Genomic DNA, 21,315 nt, shown 5'->3' on the forward strand with positions numbered 1-21,315 from the left:
CCCGCTCTCCCGAGGAGCTCGACTACACTTTCATTCGTCGGTTGGCGGTTTTTATTTGCTTGGGTTTTTCTCGCTTGATTACATTGCTTTCCTTTTTTACTTTACCGAAGCGGTAAGTAGGCATATGTATACTTACTTCTTACATTTTTTTTAATGTTAGTTGTAAACAGCCAGATATAGCCCTGCTACGGGGAATCCCACCGTTAGGACGGCCCTGCACCGCTTCAGCGTGTCCCAATGCTTCAGTTCATTGTGTGCAGTCTAGACTTACATGTTATAGTTAAAACTATCATGGCCTACTCCAATACTAGATTTATAATTTTTTAGGTTAAAAGAGCAACAATCAACTCGTTTACCATCAGGTTAAAGGCCTAAACCCAGCATGGTATAGGCAAACGAGCCACAAATAAACCCCCAATATTAAGAACCACAATTGCAACAGAAAATAGTTTGACGGCTTTGTTTAGGGAAAAAGGTGGAACGGTAAACTCAACTTGGTCCGATAATGTTTCGCTCAGTGAAGTTGATACCGGCCGAGGATGTCGTCTTCCACCGAGATGTCCACCAGGCTGTTCTTCTCCACGATGGCTCCTCTCCACACGGCCTCTCCAGGAGGAGTCGTGGGTCTAGCCATGGAGCACAACACCACCTCGTGCGCGGAGTGGGAGGGGACCCACCATCTGCTCTTCCACCTGGGCAACCTGTCCCTGCTCATGGCCCTGGTCATCCCCACTACCCTGTCTCTGCATATGACCCTGCTGCGCATGTTGCTGATGACAGGTTTGGCTTGCAGCGCCATCTACAGCGCATGCCTGATTTCTCTCACATGGATCAAAGGGTAGCTGGTATCAGCTTTGGGGGGGTACTATGGAGAGCTAAATTTACCCGACCTATCCAAGTGTCCTTGGCACCCAATACGTTGAGCATAGCTCCCTAGATTGTGATTGGCTGTGAAAGCCTTTTAAGGTCCTCGACGAATAGTTGGAAACCAAACAATGTACAGACAATAGGAATAAATCCATTGACCAAAGTAATAGTACATAAAAAAATAGTAAATAGTAAAAAAATAAAAATTGTTTACCACGCAGTCCTGCTAGTGTTTGATTCTCTTTCCTTTTCATCACGGCAGGATGCTCTTTCTTCATCGCCTGGGCGACGCTCTACAGGTGCAATCTTGACGTGATGGTGTGGAATGTGGTCTTCCTGCTAGTCAACTTCATGCACTTCTTCTATCTGCTCTACAAACGCAGGCCGGTGAGTTCTGCCCAAAAGAGTTTGATCAGGCTCATGTTCAGTCCTGTACCACGGCGGGTTTTCCTCCTGGATCCCTATAAGGGTGATACAGAGGATTATGCTTGTCATGTGTCTCAGGTAAGCATGACAACACGTCCTCCTGGGCTACGGCTGTTCTCTGCTTTAATAAGGATGCAGGTTGTTAAGACCGATGTGGGTGGCACTGGGGGAGTTCTGTGTGTAAAGGGCATCCAAATACTTGACAGAATGAGACCACAACATTTACAATGAGGCAGGAGGCTTGCCGTGTGCTATGTGTACTATTCCTCACACACACACTAACAGGCACACACACACACACACATATATACACACACACACACACACACACACACACACACACACACACACACACACACACACACACACACACACACACACACACACAAACACATGCAAGCATGTACTTACGTACACATAGATATTCACACAAACAAATGCCACATGTAACACAAATATCACTCTGAATATGTGTGACACTGGCAACACCCTGTATTATAAAAGTACTGCTCTTGTGGACTTACAGATCAAGATTGACAGGGAGTTGAAGTCTGTATACAAGCGGATGTTTGAGCCACTCCACGTGCGAGAGGCTCTGTTCCAGAGGCTCACCGGCCAATTCTGCACCATCCAGACCCTGAAGAAGGGCCAGGTGTACGCGGCCGAAGATAAGACCTCAGTGGACGAGCGACTCAGCATTCTGCTCAAAGGAAAGTATGTAGCATGTTTCAACTCTCAAGCTGTGGTTGTTACATGGTTGTTTTACTTCTAATTCTTCTTGGGACAACATGCTGGGTTTGGTGGGATATAGGTTTGCATCAATGCGCCCTTCAGTTACTTTTTAGCACAGACATCCTACCTCATAGACTATGATTGTCCAAGTGTACTCATGGTGACATGACCCTAGTTGACGTGTGGATGTTTACTTCTCCCATGTTATGTAATAGGATGAAGGTCTCCTACCGTGGACATTTCCTCCACAACATCTACACCAACGCCTTCATCGACTCGCCAGAATTCAGGTCAACTGAGATGCACAGAGGAGAGAAGTTCCAGGTAAATCCCAGTGTTTTATGAGTATTCCCCGTATGATAGTACATGCAGCTGTACCGACTGAGGCATCTTCAAACAGACATGGTTGATTCTTGATCGATTGACAGGTGACCATCACAGCAGAGGAGAACTGCAAGTTCCTGTGCTGGACCCGCGAGAGGCTCACCTACTTCCTGGATTCGGACACTTTCCTGAACGAGGTGTTCCGGTACCTCATCGGGAAGGACATCACAAACAAGCTGTACTCTCTCAACGACCCCACCCTAAGCGACAAGGTGGCGGAACTCTTTGTCTCCTTTTAAGCTTGTTTATTTAGTTAAATAATATTTCAATTTGAACCGAATGAGACAAAAGAGAGTTTCTTCATATTTTCCAGTTTTGCCTCTGGGAAATATTGTTATATAATCAGCACAGTTGTTATAATATTTCAATGAATCAATACTGATTGTTTATTTATGTCGATGCTGCTGCTGATACTGCTGCTGCTGCTGATGCTGATCATGATGTTGATGTTGATGTTGATGTTGATGTTGATGTTGATGCTGATGCTGTTAATGCGGCTGCTGCTGCTGCTGATGATGATGTTGATGCTGGTGTATGCTCCTCAGGAGGTGAAGAAGATGGACCGCCAGCCCAGCCTTTGCTCCCAATTGTCCATGATGCAGATGAGGAACAGCATGGGTAGCACCAGCGACACGGACGACGTTCTCAACCAGATCTTACGGGGCAGCTCCACCGGCTCATCACTCCGTAAGTGTTCCCAGCATCACCACGCATTGGGCCACAACTACTGCCTAGCTGTGGAAGTAAATTTTTACCATTTTAAGTCAAAGTCAAATTCTGGTCCAGTGTTCTTGGCTTATGAATCAGTAAATCTTTTACTTGAATTAAACATAGTTTTCTTGTTCAAATGTGTAAATATTGTCTTAATTATTGGCATAGCTGATTAGGTAGAAAATAAATATGGCATTGTCTCACAATTTCCAAGCAGGGCATTTTCCATCAACTTAAATCGTTTGACACCTTATCCAAAAGATATGTTAAATAAAGGTATAGATTACAATGTTAAACAGCAATATTTTATTTTGTGTGATCTTCAAATGGTACCCCATTGAGATGTCTCCGACCTAAACCATATTTTACATATATTGTATGTTGTAAGAACATGTTAATTATATCAGTCACCAGCTCTCCTCACAACAGCTCGGCATTGTTTCACACCACTGCACATGGTATACAGGTTCATTGATAACAAAAGGACGGGGAAAGATGTAACTACCTTCAGGTTAAATGAAGGCTACATTGTTAATGATCCCTTTCCAAATGGATGGATGTTTTGGCGTCAATTCTGACCCCAATTCCATGTAATGGGAATTGATTCTTACTCGATTCAGATTCCAAATGAAATCACAACAAAATAATTCTGGTAAATTGTATTCCTCCATCGTCTTTGAAATGGAAAATGGATCAGACCAAAAATGATCCAAACAGATTGGTATAGATTTGCCCTTTACATAGAAATTAATAATTCACACACTCACATATTTGGGTTTCTTGGTTTCTTCAATTCACAAGGCATTGACCTGAAGAGGCCATAAGAGCCATCTCCACACCCCTCTGCTAATACAACCTCATTTCGCTATGTAACCAAGACATTACATAGCCCCCACTTCTCTTTCACCTCTGTACATATTAACCACCGGAAATGGGACACTTGTGCCTGTCCTTAGATTATGTTTTCCATGTCACCTGTGACTGCAACAACATGCAAGGCCAGTCCGTTCCCGACATGAAAATGTTATACCAGAAGGAAATGCATCTATCGATATAGACAGAAAAAACATCTTCTGTTTTTGATAGTTTTTCTAAGAAAAACCTCCAACGTCTGAGCGAGTTTGTGTTTTCTGTGTGTGAGTAGGTAAGTATAATATGCATGTCCAAATGCATACATAAAAACATTATACTGTTTTTTCCCCCTTTTCACTTCGCTGTTATTTTCTTTTGTTAGCTTCACCTTCTCGTCTGCCAGTGTATAACAACGTTATAGTAGGTCAAAGGGGAGACGTAGGTCATGTGCTGTTCACGCATTCATGTTCATAACTGCCTAGTCGGTTTGGTTTAATGGGTAAAGGTCGGTTTGTTTGTGACCTCTGACCACCTTCCTCGTGCATCTTGGTGGAATCCCTGCGCTCGTACGTGCACTGAGCGCGTCACCAGCGACGTGGTCTCTGCAGCTGAACCGGGCCACTCATCTGTCCCACTGTGTCTTCCCTTGTAGAGAAATCCCCAGCCTCCAAGAGCTCCTCCATGATGAAGCCTATCGAGGAAGGCATGGAAGATGACGTCTTTGAGGAATGCAATCCACCGGACTCGCGACACAGCCCCTCAAGACACGTAGAGGAGGTGTAGTCGTAAATCGACTAAAAATGTTGCACGTCCAATGAGACAAGGGCAAAAAAACATGAGGAGCCAATGAGTGTTGTCCAATAGGGTTGTTAAAACAATCAAACTGTGATCTGTCTGAAACCTCTAGTCCTTTAATATATGGGAGAGCCCAATTAGGAACACAACGAAAGATGTGTTTGTGTAGCAGATATCCCACTATGGATACTGATGTGTTGAAGTGTTTCCGAGCACATTGTTCACTCCGAGCATACAATGTATTTATTCTGACTTTGCACTTTGTGATTAAGCAATAGTTTTTATTATGTGTTGACTTGAGAATGAATCAACTGTAATTTACCGTGTGTATCTTTTAAAATACTAGTTCTGTATTGTGTTAAAAAAATTCTATGTATATTTTGGAGTTAAATAGTTTGAGAAAAGCGAAAGACAATAAACAAAACCAAGCTGAAAAAGCAATGCGGTTGCCAGTATCTGGGATCTGCAGTGTCCCCTTGTGGTTATATTTGTCAGATATTTCACGGTTTTAATTTTGAGTTCTGGTGAATTCACTATATTTATTTCCGACGTGGGGGAACATGCTTTTATTAGTTTGAGGCAAAAACACAAACACATCAATCTTCATATACATCTTCATTTTCATATACGACACAGTAAAATACCTTCTACCAACGAAATAAAAATTAAGAACTACATACTGGAGACAACTACACTACCCAAAAGACATAGCGAACTATGCAACCGAACGTCATGAAAACAGGAAAATGAGAAGAGTACTCTCCACCAGGATGGAAAAGAATGTGTGGAAGGGGAATTACTGTAAATCAGTGTAGATGGGAGTAGGGATCAGCAATTTTCATCTCGATGGACGACAGAAGCGGTGGTGGTTAGTGCGGGTCATTAAACAGTGTCGAGACTCTGTTTCCCCGTTCATTCCCGTGTATTGGACACATATAATGGAACGAGCGATGGAGCAGCTAAATGTACAGTTGAGTCGGCTGACGCGCTCCCTCCGCAGAGCCAGGACTGTCGAACTCCCTGAAGGTACCGATAATAACACCAAGTTAATTAACTAGTCTTCCAGAACCTCGTTCACAGGCGTCCTCATCTCACGGTGGAACGCCTGGATCGGGATGTTCCTAAATAGCGTTATTGGCACGAGAGAGGGCGGGACATTGAGTTGCATGAGTCTGGCGGCCAGAGCGAGAGATGGGGTGTGATATTTTGTTCTGTTCGATTGTAGGGATATTGCCTGAGCAGAAATTGTGTTTTAATTTTTCTTTTTATTATTCCCTATGTCTTCGTTGTTGTTGTTCTTGTCATCTTCTTTTTATTCTCCCTCCGAGGACTGTTAACTGTCACAGCTCATTCAATAGGAACGAGGAAGTAAGAGACCGGAAATTGTCTTCTGGTAGACCGGGGTAACTCTATAATTCAGGATCTTCTCTCAGCCTCGTTCTGTCAAAATAACTACCGTAGGTTAACTGTCACAGTGGGTAAACAATGGGTTAATATAATGGCATTCGAATTACCACAAGCTGCGGTCGGATGTCTTGCTCAAGTGCAGTTGAAAACCATTGTAATAACTATGTGGTGCTGGCACCGACTTTGTAGCACTGCTAAAGCACCACACCCAAATGCCCTGCTCACACGTTGACATATGTAGGCATGTCAGATCCCATAACATCGGTACAGCTCTTATACCTTGAAACTTATGATTGTTGTTCTGCCTCTACAGACAATGAGACTGCAGTCTACACACTTATGCCCATGGTGATGGCTGACCAGCACAGGTAGGATAGCCACAACAACAAAAAACAACGACAAAGTACTGTTGTCACAGTGTGGCAACAGAATCACCACCACAGCAAGAACAAGTAACATACTAACCTAGATATTTTGATACAAAATGTTCATAACTAAGTCGGCTAATAATAGGCACTAATTACCTCCCTCCCCCTTCCCCTACCCCCTAAACCAAAGGTCAGTATCAGAGTTGCTGCTGAACTCCAAGTTTGACGTGAACTATGCCTTTGGGCGTGTGAAGAGAAGTCTGCTACACATTGCTGCTAAGTAAGGCTCTCATCTTATTGGATAACATTCCTGTAACTGTTTATAGATGTACGTACTGTATATTGACCAAGTGGGATAGTAGTTTACTAGTCATCATAAATTCTTCTGCGTTTAGACAATCAGTGCTGCATTCTGTCTATTTATAGCTGTGGGTCAGTGGAGTGTCTTATTCTGTTGCTGAAGAGAGGAGCCAACCCTAACTACCAGGACATTTCTGGCTGTACTCCTCTTCACCTGGCTGCCAGGAATGGGTAGGAACCAGCTTCCTTTCGTAACAAATACAAACAGTTAACGGATCATTTCAGAGTGACTCCAGTTTCAGCCACAATCAAAAAAACGACGGCTATTATATTTCTCTTGAAAGGAACTTTGTAGGTGCAGCTTTTGGCAAAGTCGTTTACCGTTTATTTGTTCTCATCCACAAGCTCGCTTTGTCTATGATGACATTGTGTGTTGTCATTCTTCGGAAACTGGGAATCTCTTTAAATTTCAATAGTGTCTTTCATGAAGATCCTTACCTTCTGTATTGTGTTGTTATACAGTCTGAAAAGCACCATACAGTTGAGCAATTGACCTCTAGTCTAGTAGAGTATTATGAGTATTATGTTGTTTCAGTAATCTTGTGTTTCGTACTGTATAACATTTTAATATTTCTGTCTTAACCCTAACCCTAATGCAGCACTTAACAAGCTAATATGTCTGTATTTTTTGGTCGATTCATGTTGCCGGGATGAACGACACACACACGTTTTTTTCAATATTCTCATGAATAGATGAGTAAAAACTTTTTATCTAACAAGCAGTGACTCAGCTGACTGGTCATTTTGTGATGCTCTCCCTCTTCCGGTCCCTACAGACAGAAGAAGTGCATGGGCAGACTGCTGGAGTACAACGCAGACGTCAATATCTGCAACAACGAGGGGCTGACGGCTGTAAGGAAACCCTGACACCTTAGGCTGAGGGCAGAGAATGACTTATAGTCATAGTTAAAGGTTTTGAGGGAGTTCTCAGAAACTCTGAGGCAGTCGTTCTATTAGTAGAAGGTTTGAAAGAGATTGAGATGAAACTGTTGTTTCGAAACCTTACAAGCATGACCCCAGGTTGCCTGCTGCGTCTCTCTCACCACCTAATTCAGTTTAGGGTACCGGAGGCTTGGTGTTCGCATAGGAATGAATGCTCAGACTGGCTGCTCTTGGGTTTCATCCCACCACCTTTAACATTCAACGGATATTGCAAGCCTTGCTATAATACAAGTTAGAGAGACCCTGAACCCAGAAGAATAGGTATTAATCCAAAGATTCCTCGAAAAGCAAATGGATGACGGCATCCAACTTAACAAGTGATTTCCACTCAAAAGCTCTCAATCCAGTCAAACAGTCACTTTGCTTAATTTGCATCAACCCCTTAAACAAAATGTTTTCCCTCCAAACATTTTCATCGACCAAGCCCAAACATTTCCATTCTCCTTTAGAAACCTTCCCAAACCTCCTTCTTAAAGGGATGGCGGTCTAAAGAGTATACACTTGCGGAATTGTTCCCACCCCACCATCATATCTGTTTTCCTCCACCTCCTTCGGCCGTAGATCCACTGGCTGGCGGTGAACGGCCGCACCGAGCTGCTCCATGACCTTGTGCAGCATGTGACCAACGTGGACGTGGAGGACGCCATGGGACAGACGGCCCTCCACGTGGCCTGTCAGAACGGACACAAGACGGTGAGGGCTGTGTGTCCGCTGCCGCTAAACGAACCCAATAGAACACAGTCAATACCAGCGTAGTATACCTCGAGGAGTCCCGATAGCCTATCGTCATGTTGACGATATGCACTTGCTGAATATATGCAAGGCTATTGCTGGATTACAGAAATATTCATTGACCGGGGCTCTTTTTAACAGGGATTTTAGAAAGCGGATAGTTTAAGTGTTTAGCCGGACATCAATTGTGGCCTTTCAGTGCCTAGATTATGTTACATTTTTTCTTGACATTGCGTCCCAATAGACGATACTTGAAATCCTGATTTCCAAATGGATTCTGCGACAAGCCTGAACAGGAAGTTCGGCATATCGTACATATGGAGGGAAAAGAAGGCTTTTGTTTCAGAATTGAGAAAATTTTGGTACCGTGCCTTTGTTTATGTTTATTATATTCTCTGTCTTCTCTCATAAACACACACACACACACACACACACACACACACACACACACACACACACACACACACACACACACACACACACACACACACACACACACACACACACACACACACACACACACACACACACACACACACACACACACGCGCACACACACACACATGCACAACGCCACACACACACCAATCGACACCACAACACACACACACCCCTTTATGTTCCTCTATCAGACGGTGCTCTGTCTGCTGGACAGCGGTGCTGACATCAATCGGCCCAACGTCTCCGGGGCAACGCCACTCTACTTTGCTTGCAGGTGATCCCATGACCCCCCCCCCCCCCCGCCAACCACCACCAACACCAGCACAGTGATCTGTTTGAGTACTGCGATGCTGCCTGTTTCTGTTACCTCACCCGGGGGCACTGTGTGATGACACCTCAAGGAGTGTGTGGCAGTGATTCACGTTGGGAATGGCCGGTGCACCTCTTGACCCCGCCCCCCTTGGTCGTTTTGCTTCCAGCCACGGCCAGCGCGACACGGCCCAGATCCTCCTCTCTAGAGCCGCCAAGTACCTCCCGGACCGCAACGGGGTCACGCCACTGGACCTCTGCGTGCAGGTGGGGACTGCGCCCGTCGCCCGCCTCGTGCACACACATACATGCTCATGTGCATAGTGACACACACAAACACACACACTGTTTATGGATATTTGCTTGTATTTTTTACGACTGTCTTATTATGTTATATCATATAAGCCTGGGATCGACCACCTTATCCACTACACTATTATCCTACCACACACAAGCACACGTACACACACACACACACACACACACACACACACACACACACACACACACACACACACACACAATCGTCTTACGTTCTTTTTCAGTCTTGTCTCCTGTTTATAGCCTCTTCTAAAACCATTTATTGTGTGTATCTGGGTGTCTGTACGTGTGTGTCTGTGTGTATGTCTGTGTTATTGCGTGTGTGCCTCTGGGTTTGTTGCAGCTAAAAACATCCAGATTTTCCTTTCATTGAACCCGATCCCTCCATCTTTCTGTGTGTGTGTGTGTGTGTGTGTGTGTGTGTGTGTGTGTGTGTGTGTGTGTGTGTGTGTGTGTGTGTGTGTGTGTGTGTGTGTGTGTGTGTGTGTGTGTGTGTGTGTGTGTGTGTGTGTGTGTGTGTGTGAGTCCAGGGTGGCTATGGGGAGACATGCGAGATCCTAATCCAGCACCACAACAGACTGTTCCAGACCCTCATCCAGATGACCCAGAACGATGACCTCAAGGAAAGCATGGTGGCTAGAAGTTTTTATATATCCATCGTATATATATTTGTGATATATTTTTATGTATCATAATAAAAATAATGATGCCGTGGTGGTGACCACAAAGAGACGGATGGACATATATAATCCACACGCTATTGTTTGTTTCCTGGTGGTTCACAAGATAAGGCTCTGTAATGTGTTTGTCTCCTGCTGGTTCACGAGATAAGCCTCTGGGCTTGTCGCAGCCAGAACGTCCCGATCTCCTTTGATATAACTCGATCCATTATATTAGTGGGCTTCTCTCTGTCACAAAGAAGATCAAAACAGGACCACATAGACACAGGGAAAAGTTCAACAACAGGAGAACGGGGAGGAAAGTAGGCAAACAGGCCTGATGACTTCCGACTTTTATTGAGAGATTATAAAACATTTTGGGGTACAACCATAAGGAATGCCTGATGGCCCAGGGCCATTACAAAGTAAAGTTTGGACAGTAAAACTTTGACTGCTTGTGCCTGTCATTGGCACGCGCCAATGACGTGATGGTTAATTGATAATTATAACTTTGATTGAGGGCCAGTACAAATTGTCTTGGGGCCAGCATTTTTCAGATCCCCTGGACCTACCCCAAAACTAATTAACCCTGCCATTATGTGTGTGTGTGTGTGTGTGTGTGTGTGTGTGTGTGTGTGTGTGTGTGTGTGTGTGTGTGTGTGTGTGTGTGTGTGTGTGTGTTAATGCAGCTCAGGCAGGTCCTGGAGCATGTTTCCCAGCAGAGTGACAGCCAGTACCAAAGAACCCTGACAAGTCTGGCCGAGGTGGCCACCACCAACGGACACAAGCTCCTCAGGTGAACTAGTGACTGCAAGACCGTCAGGTGAAATAGTGACTACAACACTTTCTCGTGAACTAGAGACCACAACACCGTCTCGGGAACTAGTGACCACAACACCGTCAGGTGAACATGTAGCCACAACAACAAACCAATGTATGTTGCAATAGATCATTGGGTCGTTTTTTTTTCTTTCTAAACTCCTACCACCATGAAAGCATGAGGAAAGGAAAGAATGAATGGAAACCTTTGACAGCTTGATGCTGGTCTCAAAATGCAGGACACTTTTATTCTCTATCTATACATTATATACAACCTATATCTATACTCTATATACTGTGTGTCTATACACTGTATAACCAGTGTCTACACGTGTATCGGTACTATGTATAGCAGTGAATTTAATTGTATTTAATCGATGAGTCATCGAGAGCACCTTGCCATAAAAAGTCTCTTTTGCAAGAGTGACCTGGTGTATCTTTTACACTCCTCTCCGTACACTCTGGCGTCCAACCTCTGCATGCCTGCATCCACTCCACACTGTCTGTACACTCTGCGCTCTCTATATCACGTATACTACAGGGGATACTAACAGCATATCCTGTTTCTTCCCTGCCCCGCCAGTCTCTCCAGCAGCTTTGAGGCGCAGATGAAGAGCCTGCTGCGCATCGTTCGCATCTTCTGCCACGTGTTCCGCCTGGGTCCGTCGTCCCCCGGCAACGGCAACGACATGGGCTACAACGGCAACAAGACCCCCCGCAGCCAGGTGTTCAAGGTCAGCAGTTCAGAGCCTTTCATGCTGTAGAAGAGGCAGAAGAAGGGGAACGCTTACCGTTGAAGACGGGGGGAGAACATGATATGGCTGGGGTCCAGCCAGGAGAGTGGAGACTGTGTTAATTGTCCCCTGCTATAAATAGAAGCTGGACACGGGAGAAAGGGTGAAAGTTATGGGGTGGGAGCTCATAAGTCATCTAGTGTAATGTGTTGTTTGCTGTAGTTTTATTGTTTTTTTGCATACGGTAAATTCTGGATGTTTATCGTCCAACAAATGCATTTGATTAAGTAAAGCGATTGAAGGCAATTACTAATCGATACTTAAAACATGCTTGGGGTAACCATGTTCCTAGACAGGACTGCACTAAGCTCAACTGTATCTGTATAACTAACAACAACAATAATAACAACAACATAACAACAATAACAACAACAACAACAAATAAGAACTCATTCCATCCATTGGCGATGCAGATGCGTATAAAACAGGAACAGGAAGAGTGGGCTCGGAGCCAGCAGGCTTCCTGGAGAGATTTTGATCCCCTAGAAGTGAGTCTTATAGATATTAACATCATTTCTGAAAGGGGTTGATCATAATCTTTTGTGTCAAAGTGTCAAATATGCTAACATGTCTGGGTCTGTGGCTTGGGGATGCTGATTGGGATGGTGATGGGGGGACGGGGGGGAGGGAGTATCGAAGTTCAAAACTATTTCAATTTATCAACTCCCGACAGAGTTAGGCTATTAAAATCTCATCTCACAGTGAAGAGAGTACAATCACTCAGGCCGATACGATTTGCTTGATGAAAATACTATTTGAGAATGATTGCCACTGTCAACGGCGATGAGATGTGTGTGGGGGGGGGGGGGGGGGGGATGTCTCTGCGGGGGTGTGATTGTGATTGTGCGATTGCTTGATTTGCATGAATAGTCATAGCCGGTGAGCTGGCGTCTCTGCTTCTACGCAGCTCAAGTGGCAAGTTGTTCTCTTCAATTACATCCCGTTCATCAGGCTCTTGCCCTATTTCTTTTGTCCTCCCGTTGTCTCCCCACTGTCTTCCCTCTTTTGTCTCTCTCTTTACCGCTCTACCTCTCTCTCTCTCTCTCTCTCTCTCTCTACCGCTCTACCTCTCTCTCTCTCTCTCTCTCTCTCTCTACCGCTCTACCTCTCTCTCTCTCTCTCTCTCTCTCTCTACCTCTCTACCTCTCTACCTCTCTCTCTCTCTCTCTCTCTCTCTCTCTACCTCTTCTCTCTCTCTCTCTCTCTCTCTCTCTCTCTCTCTCTCTCTCTCTCTCTCTCTCTCTACCCCTCTACCCCTCTACCCCTCTACCCCTCTACCCCTCTACCCCTCTACCCCTCTACCCCTCTACCCCTCTCTCTCTACCTCTCTACCCCTCTCTCTCTACCCCTCTACCCCTCTACCCCTCTACCCCTCTCTCTCTACCTCTCTACCCCTCTCTCTCTCTCTCTCTCTCTCTACCCCTCTACCCCTCTACCCCTCTACCCCTCTACCCCTCTCTCTCTCTCTCTCTACCTCTCTACCCCTCTCTCTCTCTCTCTACCCCTCTACCCCTCTACCCCTCTACCCCTCTACCCCTCTACCCCTCTCTCTCTACCTCTCTACCCCTCTCTCTCTCTCTCTCTACCGCTCCCTCCCTGTGTGACTCTGTACCAGCCGATGGAGCTGCTGTGGCACTCCCTTGACGAGTGGCTGGTGTTGATCTCCTCCGAGCTGGACCGCAACGGGAGGAACCCCTCCTCGGCCGCCTCGCCCAGCAGCGAGATCGCCTCGCTCCTCCTCAAGCAGCGCGAGGCCAGCGACGGCGCCGCCGCGACCACCGCGGCGTCATCCCCCGTGGACGCTGACGTCAACGGCGACGCGGCGGACCCCGACGCGGCGGACCCGCCGGTCGTCATGGAGACCACGGAGGCGTACGGCGACGGGGAGGACGTGATCTCCATGACGTCGAACCGCCTCAGCGCTGTCATCCAGGCGTTCTACATGAGCTGCTCTTGTCAGATGCCGCCGGGGTGAGCGTCCAGTGATTGGCTGGGGAGGGGGTGGGCGTGGCTAACAGGAGGCCGACACCTGACTCCAGGTGCTCTACCAAGAGTCTGTGGTGACTGATGCAGCCTTGGTTGTTAGCGTCCACAGTTTGATGCATCGAACCTCTGGATGCATCGGTAAAATCTGGCAATTTGACGTAGGTGGATTCGAATGGTGGTTTCGCAGCCTATCCACTAAGTATCAGTGTGATTTCCATGAGGTCACAGGCATGAGAACCGTGATCAAGCATTTGACATTCATTCAGGACACCAGTGTGCTATAGTCTCCAGTGATCCAATGTGTAGGTAGAGTCTGTCCCCATAGCAACGAGTGCTCATACATGGTTCATACCCTGTATGAGGGCCCTGTAGACTATACAACATACCCCTTTCCTCTATCCTGAGAAATGTCAACATGTGGGGAATAGTATGTGACTTGAGCTCAGTGTAGTGAAACATTATGACTCTTGTGTATTCATCATAACGGCCATGTTTGGGGGAGGGGGAAAATACATGTTAATTAATTTGATTAAACCTGAAAACTCTTGAGGATCCCCTGCTGTGAACAGGGAGAGAGGGAGAGGGAGGAGGGGCCAATCTTCTCTCATGTCATCAGCTTCTGCCTGCAAATAGCTTCCGTTCTACACACACACTCAACCACAAACACGCATACACATCAATGTTTATTTCATTATCCATTTGTTTATTTGACAAAGCACAAAGGATTGTTCCAGGTTTAAACACATGACCAAGACATCCTGCATGCAGAGGTTCTAGCCAAGGCTCATTTGCCTTCTCCCTGGTTTTGCCTTTCTACCAAGTAAATATAAAAGGGTCCGTGGTATTATCAATCCAATGAAGAATGAGATCAGTTACGCAATAGCACAGATGGGGTTATAATGGGGCTGGAGTCATAACTCCCTCCATAGCTCCACCCTATAATAAGCCCCAGCAAACAATTGCACATAAATAAATAAATGTTGAGCTTGAAGTTAAACACAAAGTGAACCATCTCAAGAGGCATGGCACAGGAAGGTTTCCACTACTCTTTATATTATTGCCCAAAAACTATTTAATGTTAAATCGTGGAGGAATGTCTTGAGAATCGTGTAGTCTGAACCAGCTATAACATATTTCGTATTCGCCTCGTCGCTATTCACAGCGGTGCGTACGTCGGTTGCCATGAGTAACGGGCTCATCCCCTTATCGATGGGCCGGTCGCTTCTGTCCTCCCTTTTTTGGCGACAGCTGCGCCCGCCAAAAACATGCGGTGGTTCTTCCGGTGACGCTCACCCCTGACTGTCTCCCCCCCCCCTGTGTTCTCTCCCCCCCCCCCCTGCAGAATGACTTCGCCGCGCTTCATTGAGTTTGTGTGCAAGCATGACGAGGTGCTCAAGTGCTTCGTGACCCGGTGAGTCGATACAAGCCTCTGTTTGTCGGATATCCTCCTACTCACGCTTCCTCTCTCTTTTGATTCTCGTTCTCTCACTCTCACTGTCTCACTCTGTCTCTCTCACTCGCTCTCCCTGTCTCTGTCTACGTCGCTCTCTCGCGCTCTCTCTCTGACTCTGCAGCGTTCTCTTATCTTAGTTTTTTTCTGTTTATCTGGCTGTCTGACACGCTCTGCTGTCTCTTGACCACACACACACGCACACGCATACGCCCACACACGCACACAAACACACACTTTCTGATGTGTTATCTCATCAATTGTCTCCTTTTTCTCTCCCCCAATATCCATCCCTCTCCCACACCCACTCCATCGATCCATCTCCTTCTCTCAGGAATCCAAAGATCATCTTTAACCACTTCCACTTCCTGCTGGAGTGTCCCGAGTTGATGTCCCGTTTCATGTTCATCATCAAAGGCCAGGTGAGCCATGCTGAAAGACTCTTCTGGGCTTTCTGGTCACACGTCAGTGAGTCCTAGTAGCCTAGGGCAAACAGGACAGGTCTCACTGTCTCAGTTTGTCCGTTATCAGATTCGTCATTAAGCCAAGTTCGGATCCATTACTTTTGGTGAGACAAAGATTTGTGCAAGAATAACAAGATAAAGTTCTGAAACAGAGATTTGTGATATGAAGCCATTTTTGGCTGCTGCAGGGCTGAGCCATGCTGCAGACAGGATGGAGGCAGGGTGCTTACCTTCACTAACACCGGGAGTTGGATGCTGGCCATGCGCTGGCTCAATCAAAAACCAAACACAAAATGAAACACATGACAGGCTTTTCAAATTCCAAGGGGAGAGAATAATGAATGATAACGCTGAACTTTTACGCAACTAACTAACAATGCACTGATATTTTGAATCTTTGAATTCTCAATTTTTTTTATTATGACGGTATTTTACTTTGGGTATGCCACAAACCAGTTACTGAATTGTCATTGTTGTGGTTCATGATCCAGCATGTTTAAATAGCCCAGGGGGTGTACGTCGATATGTTCTAAAACAACACCCTGCCATTTTAAACGTCCTCATGACAACTATAAATGTAGCCAATGTTCCATTTTTTGCCAATGAAGAATATGAATATTTTATACATATTTTGTAAACTCATACTATATTTGACTCATGAACGAGCAACAGCCTTTCATTTAAAATTATTTTGGTTCACTTCCATTTATATTGATTATATTCATGTATATTCTCCCAAGGTAATTGTTATTTTTGTTTGGTGCATTGTTTCAAACAGTCCAAATCCAAACTTTTCCATACGGTCCAGTGGAGGAGTCGTTCACTCACCGCGTGGAGGAACCTCATTCAATCTCGACATCTCTTAAACCTCACATGGCTACAACGCAAAAATGCCCCAATACTTCCTCTAACCTCTGCAAAAAAGTATTGATCAACCATAATCCTTAATAATAGAAATATCCTTATTAAACTGCAGTCCTAGATTTGACTGTTATTTTTATCCGACCCCCCCAACCCACACGCACACACAAACCTCTCCCCCCTAGCTCCCACCTCCCTTATCTTTCCCTGTCTGTCTCCGAGGACGAGGTAGAAAGTGACTTTGAAACGCTACAGTCTCCTTGGCGCCGTTTAACGATGTCATAACCGCGGCGATAACTTGTCCTAAACCCCGTTTTTTACACAACTCCATAAATTTTAACAAGCCTCTGTCGGCCGCACGGACTTCTGCTCTGTGTCCATATTTGAGCGAGGCTCGTTACCCGCACTCTTTTACTGCTCACCTGGGAGTTAGCAAGGTGGTGGTGGTGGGGGACTAATTAGAGACCCGAACCTCCTGAATTGGATTTAATCTTCTTGATTCTTTGCTTGGCTCCCGAGGGAGTTGGAGCGGGAAAAACGAATGAAAGAAAAACGACAGAGTTTCCTACACATTCTGTCAGTCTCTCTCTCTCTGTCTCTGTCTCTGTCTCTGTCTCTGTCTCTGTCTCTGTCTCTCGCTCTCGCTCTCGCTCTTGCTCTCTCTCTGTCTCTCTCTCTCTCTGTCTGTGTGTGCACCGCTTAGAGAACAAAGGCATATATTATGCAAATAGGCACCAGCGTCAAGGCCTAACAGGCAGAGTGTTTTAGCACTACCGGCTCTTGGAGGCGTCTCCGGCGCCTGTGTGTGTGTGTGTGTGTGTGTGTGTGTGTGTGTGTGTGTGTGTGTGTGTGTGTGTGTGTGTGTGTGTGTGTGTGTGTGTGTGTGTGTGTGTGTGTGTGTGTGTGTGTGTGTTGGGGGAGGAGGATGTAATTAGCTTTTGCAAAGAGTAGCTCAGTGGCTCGTGGGTCAGATTCCTCTCCCTCTCTCAGCCCTTTAAGGAGCGCTGCGAGTGGTTCTACGAGCACCTGCTGGCGGGGCGGCCAGACAGCGAGATGGTCCACCGGCCTGTTAACGAGAACGACATCCTGCTGATACACAGAGGTAGGCCGGGCAAACACACACACACACGCGCACACACACGCACACACGCACACCTGCTGGTACACAAAGGTACCCTGCTCACGCGCATGCACTCACATCATGCATGTGCGTATGCACACCCAGGCGCTCACACGCATTTGCGCACACACACACACCTGCACGCATGCAGAGACATGCACGCACACACAAGCACGCGCACACGCACACACACACACACAGGTGCACGGAAACAGGCACCCTCCCACCCGTCGTTATCCAGCAGATCTTTTTCGGCGCATCAACGTGGACGCATCACGAATAACCCCCGCTTCCTCGCCCACAGACTCTGTGTTCCGCAGCAGCTGTGAAATGGTGTCCAAGTCCACCAATGAGAAGCTCAAACAAGGCATCGCCGTCCGCTTCCACGGCGAGGAGGGCATGGTGAGTTTGAGGGGGGAGAACCCCGCCACTCTCTGCATGGCCGACCACGTGGTTGGAGACAAAACCAGCACTGAACCATCGCACAGGCTCGCTCTGTTGATCATAAATGGGGAGTGGACCGCGTTGTTATCCTGGAATATGTTAACCCTGACCATATATTGTCTTTCCTCTACTGTGTGGGGAAAACACGATGATTTCATCATCTTTATTCCAGTCTGGGTTTATTGCTGACGCTTCAGAAGTGCTGTCTGTTGTCTCTGTTTGTCTCTCTGACGGCGCTTATTTAATTGATTTTGGTTCCCGTTTTGAAGGCAGAGCCATAATTCAGCTAGAGATGAGATAAACACCAGCTCAGACAGTACAAAGGCCACTTATTTAGCCATTAGATCACAAGTGTATGTTATCCCCATTTGTTTGCCTCCATCAATAAGCTGTGTTGGGAGGATCATATTTATGCAGTTCTAAGCGTTCTGTTCTGCTCTAAACTCCCAGACTGGATTCTTCAGCTGACAAGCCTTCAGCCAGCCGGGGGGGGGTCAGGGTCTCTGACCTGGTTCTTGTCGTTCTAGGGTCAGGGTCTCTGACCTGGTCCTTTTCATTCTAGGGTCAGGGTCTCTGACCTGGTTCTTGTCGTTCTAGGGTCAGGGGTCTCAGACCTGGTTCTTGTCGTTCTAGGGTCAGGGTCTCTGACCTGGTCCTTTTCGTTCTAGGGTCAGGGTCTCTGACCTGGTTCTTGTCGTTCTAGAGTCAGGGTCTCTGACCTGGTTCTTGTCGTTCTAGGGTCAGGGTCTCTGACCTGGTCCTTTTCGTTCTAGGGTCAGGGTCTCTGACCTTGTTCTTGTCTTTCTAGGGTCAGGGTCTCTGACCTGGTTCTTGTCGTTCTAGAGTCAGGGTCTCTGACCTGGTTCTTGTCGTTCTAGGGTCAGGGTCTCTGACCTGGTCCTTTTCGTTCTAGGGTCAGGGTCTCTGACCTTGTTCTTGTCTTTCTAGGGTCAGGGTCTCTGACCTGGTCCTTTTCGTTCTAGGGTCAGGGTCTCTGACTTGGTTCTTGTCGTTCCAGGGTCAGGGCGTGGTGCGGGAGTGGTTCGACGTCCTGTCCAATGAGATCATCAACCCAGACTACGGGCTCTTCACCCAGTCGGCTGACGGTACGTTTGGGCGGCGAGGGGCGGCCCTAGTCTCCTGTTTACCTACGCACTTTGTCCCGAGTACCCGCCTGTTTGTGTGGATGTCATGGTGATCCTGTGTGTGTGTGTGTGTGTGTGTGTGTGTGTGTGTGTGTGTGTGTGTGTGTGTGTGTGTGGTGTGTGTTGTGTGTGTGTGTGTGTGTGTGTGTGTGTGTGTGTGTGTGTGTGTGTGTGTGTTTTGTGTGGGCCCGCCAGGTACCACGTTTCAACCCAACAGCAACTCGTCGGTGAACCCGGACCACCTGAACTACTTCTGCTTCGCGGGGCAGGTCCTGGGCCTGGCACTGTACCACCGGCAGCTGGTTAACATCTACTTCACGCGCTCCTTCTACAAGCACATACTGGGTACGAATCTCACCAGGATAACAACCCTACTCTGGTGGATTAGCGCTACTAGCCCAGCCTTCATGGTCGTTTTCCCTGGACATCATCAAGGATGGGTCACGTCATGCATGTGGCATTTATCTCAATATCCTTAATTTCATTTCCATTCTGCATTTCCATTTCTACATAAATTGGGGGGTTGATTACATTAAAACATTTTGCTGATTTAAAATGTAAATTGAATTACAATTGTACTTATTTAATTTAAATGTCACAGATTACCATCTGTGATTGAATAAAATAGATATTATCATAATATTCTATCTATAATTTTTCCGGGTGAATTTCACTTGACTGTGTGTGGGTCTGTTCAGGCTCTATCAGCGGGTCTGCCATATAATAACTTTGATTATGTAGTGTATGGTTTACATTCTAACCCAAATATCGAAACGTCTCTATTCAGGCATCCCGGTCAACTACCAGGACGTGGCCTCCATCGACCCCGAGTATGCCAAGAACCTGCAGTGGATCCTGGACAACGACATCAGCGACCTGGGCCTGGAGCTCACCTTCTCGGTTGAGACGGACGTGTTCGGAGCCATGGCGGAGGTGCCGCTGAAGCCCGGCGGCACCGGGATTCTGGTCACCCAGGACAACAAGGTGCGCCGTCCAATCAGACGAGAGATGACCCCTCATTCAGTGGTTTCTCACCCTGTGTAGCGAGAACACTGCACAGAGGAAGCTCTACCACAGATCTCCATAAGATGGCAGTGTAATACAAGCTAGAGGACAGCTCATGTCTTGTCTCTCTCTCTCCCTCTCTCTCTGTTTTAATCTCACTTGCCCATTTTGTCTCACTCGCTCTCGCTCTCTCTCTCTCTCACGCTCTCTCTCTCTCTCTCTCTCTCTCATGCTCTCTCTCTCTCTCTCTCTCACACTCTGTCTCCCTCTCTGTCACCCACGCTCTCTCTCACGCTCCCTCTCATGCTCTCACTCTCTCTCTGTCTGTCACTCTCTCTCTGTCTGTCTGTCACTCTCTCTGTGTCTCTCTGTGTCTCTCTCTCTCACTCTCTCTCTCTCTCTCTCACTCTCTCTGTATCTCTCTCTCTCTCTCTCTCTCTCTCCTCTCTCTCTCTCTCTCTCTCTCTCTCTCTCTCTCTCTCTCTCTCTCTCTCTCTCTCTCTGTATCTCGCTCTCTCTCTCTCGCTGTCTCTCTCTCTCTCTCTCTCTCGCTCTCTCTCTCTCTCTCTCTCTCTGTATCTCTCTCTCTCTCTCTCTCTCTCTCTCTCTCTCTCTCTCTCTCTCTCTCTCTCTCTCTCTCTCTCTCTCTCTGTATCTCTCTCTGTCTCTCTCTCTGTCTGGGACCGCAGGCCGAGTACGTCCAGCTGGTGACGGAGCTGAGGATGACACGCGCCATCCAGCCCCAGATAAACGCCTTCCTGCAGGGGTTCCACACCTATATCCTCCCCTCGCTCATCCAGCTCTTTGACGAATATGAACTGGTAAGCCCTAGGACCCCGGGGGGGGCATCCTGCGGGGGCTAACCGCCATCCGACGGGGACTGATTCGCTGATTGATTGGCCGTGTCTGGCTTAAAGGATG

At 46.8% G+C, this 21,315-nt stretch overlaps 2 protein-coding genes across 3 annotated transcripts in view; both read left to right on the forward strand.

Moving 5' to 3' along the window:
* bves (blood vessel epicardial substance) overlaps nucleotides 1-5,204 on the forward strand; it is a 5,261-nt gene extending 57 nt beyond the window's left edge. Inside the window, exons 1-8 of one of the 2 annotated variants that reach the window (XM_060065201.1) lie at nucleotides 1-112; nucleotides 519-780; nucleotides 1,130-1,254; nucleotides 1,820-2,007; nucleotides 2,241-2,349; nucleotides 2,454-2,621; nucleotides 2,955-3,096; nucleotides 4,625-5,204. The exon at nucleotides 1-112 is cut by the window's left edge and continues 57 nt beyond it. In XM_060065201.1, the coding sequence (XP_059921184.1) occupies nucleotides 540-780; nucleotides 1,130-1,254; nucleotides 1,820-2,007; nucleotides 2,241-2,349; nucleotides 2,454-2,621; nucleotides 2,955-3,096; nucleotides 4,625-4,755 (1,104 nt within the window). In that variant the 5' untranslated portion in view covers nucleotides 1-112; nucleotides 519-539 and the 3' untranslated portion in view covers nucleotides 4,756-5,204. The remainder of the gene's footprint in view (nucleotides 113-518; nucleotides 781-1,129; nucleotides 1,255-1,819; nucleotides 2,008-2,240; nucleotides 2,350-2,453; nucleotides 2,622-2,954; nucleotides 3,097-4,624) is intronic. The other variant, XM_060065202.1, reaches the window with a different exon arrangement.
* A 254-nt stretch (nucleotides 5,205-5,458) lies between these two features.
* Nucleotides 5,459-21,315, forward strand: part of hace1 (HECT domain and ankyrin repeat containing E3 ubiquitin protein ligase 1) — an 18,334-nt gene continuing 2,477 nt past the window's right edge. The window contains exons 1-20 of the mRNA XM_060064878.1: nucleotides 5,459-5,793; nucleotides 6,488-6,542; nucleotides 6,733-6,822; nucleotides 6,969-7,073; nucleotides 7,679-7,754; nucleotides 8,406-8,537; nucleotides 9,209-9,291; nucleotides 9,497-9,593; nucleotides 10,178-10,279; nucleotides 10,996-11,102; nucleotides 11,709-11,859; nucleotides 13,535-13,890; nucleotides 15,248-15,316; nucleotides 15,690-15,777; nucleotides 17,671-17,782; nucleotides 18,105-18,202; nucleotides 19,263-19,350; nucleotides 19,585-19,734; nucleotides 20,177-20,373; nucleotides 21,084-21,254. Coding sequence (XP_059920861.1) covers nucleotides 5,583-5,793; nucleotides 6,488-6,542; nucleotides 6,733-6,822; nucleotides 6,969-7,073; nucleotides 7,679-7,754; nucleotides 8,406-8,537; nucleotides 9,209-9,291; nucleotides 9,497-9,593; nucleotides 10,178-10,279; nucleotides 10,996-11,102; nucleotides 11,709-11,859; nucleotides 13,535-13,890; nucleotides 15,248-15,316; nucleotides 15,690-15,777; nucleotides 17,671-17,782; nucleotides 18,105-18,202; nucleotides 19,263-19,350; nucleotides 19,585-19,734; nucleotides 20,177-20,373; nucleotides 21,084-21,254 — 2,538 coding nt within the window. The 5' untranslated portion in view covers nucleotides 5,459-5,582. The remainder of the gene's footprint in view (nucleotides 5,794-6,487; nucleotides 6,543-6,732; nucleotides 6,823-6,968; nucleotides 7,074-7,678; nucleotides 7,755-8,405; nucleotides 8,538-9,208; nucleotides 9,292-9,496; nucleotides 9,594-10,177; nucleotides 10,280-10,995; nucleotides 11,103-11,708; nucleotides 11,860-13,534; nucleotides 13,891-15,247; nucleotides 15,317-15,689; nucleotides 15,778-17,670; nucleotides 17,783-18,104; nucleotides 18,203-19,262; nucleotides 19,351-19,584; nucleotides 19,735-20,176; nucleotides 20,374-21,083; nucleotides 21,255-21,315) is intronic.

Source organism: Gadus macrocephalus, chromosome 11 (genome assembly GCF_031168955.1).
Source record: "Gadus macrocephalus chromosome 11, ASM3116895v1".
Classification (NCBI taxonomy): Eukaryota; Metazoa; Chordata; class Actinopteri; order Gadiformes; family Gadidae; genus Gadus; species Gadus macrocephalus.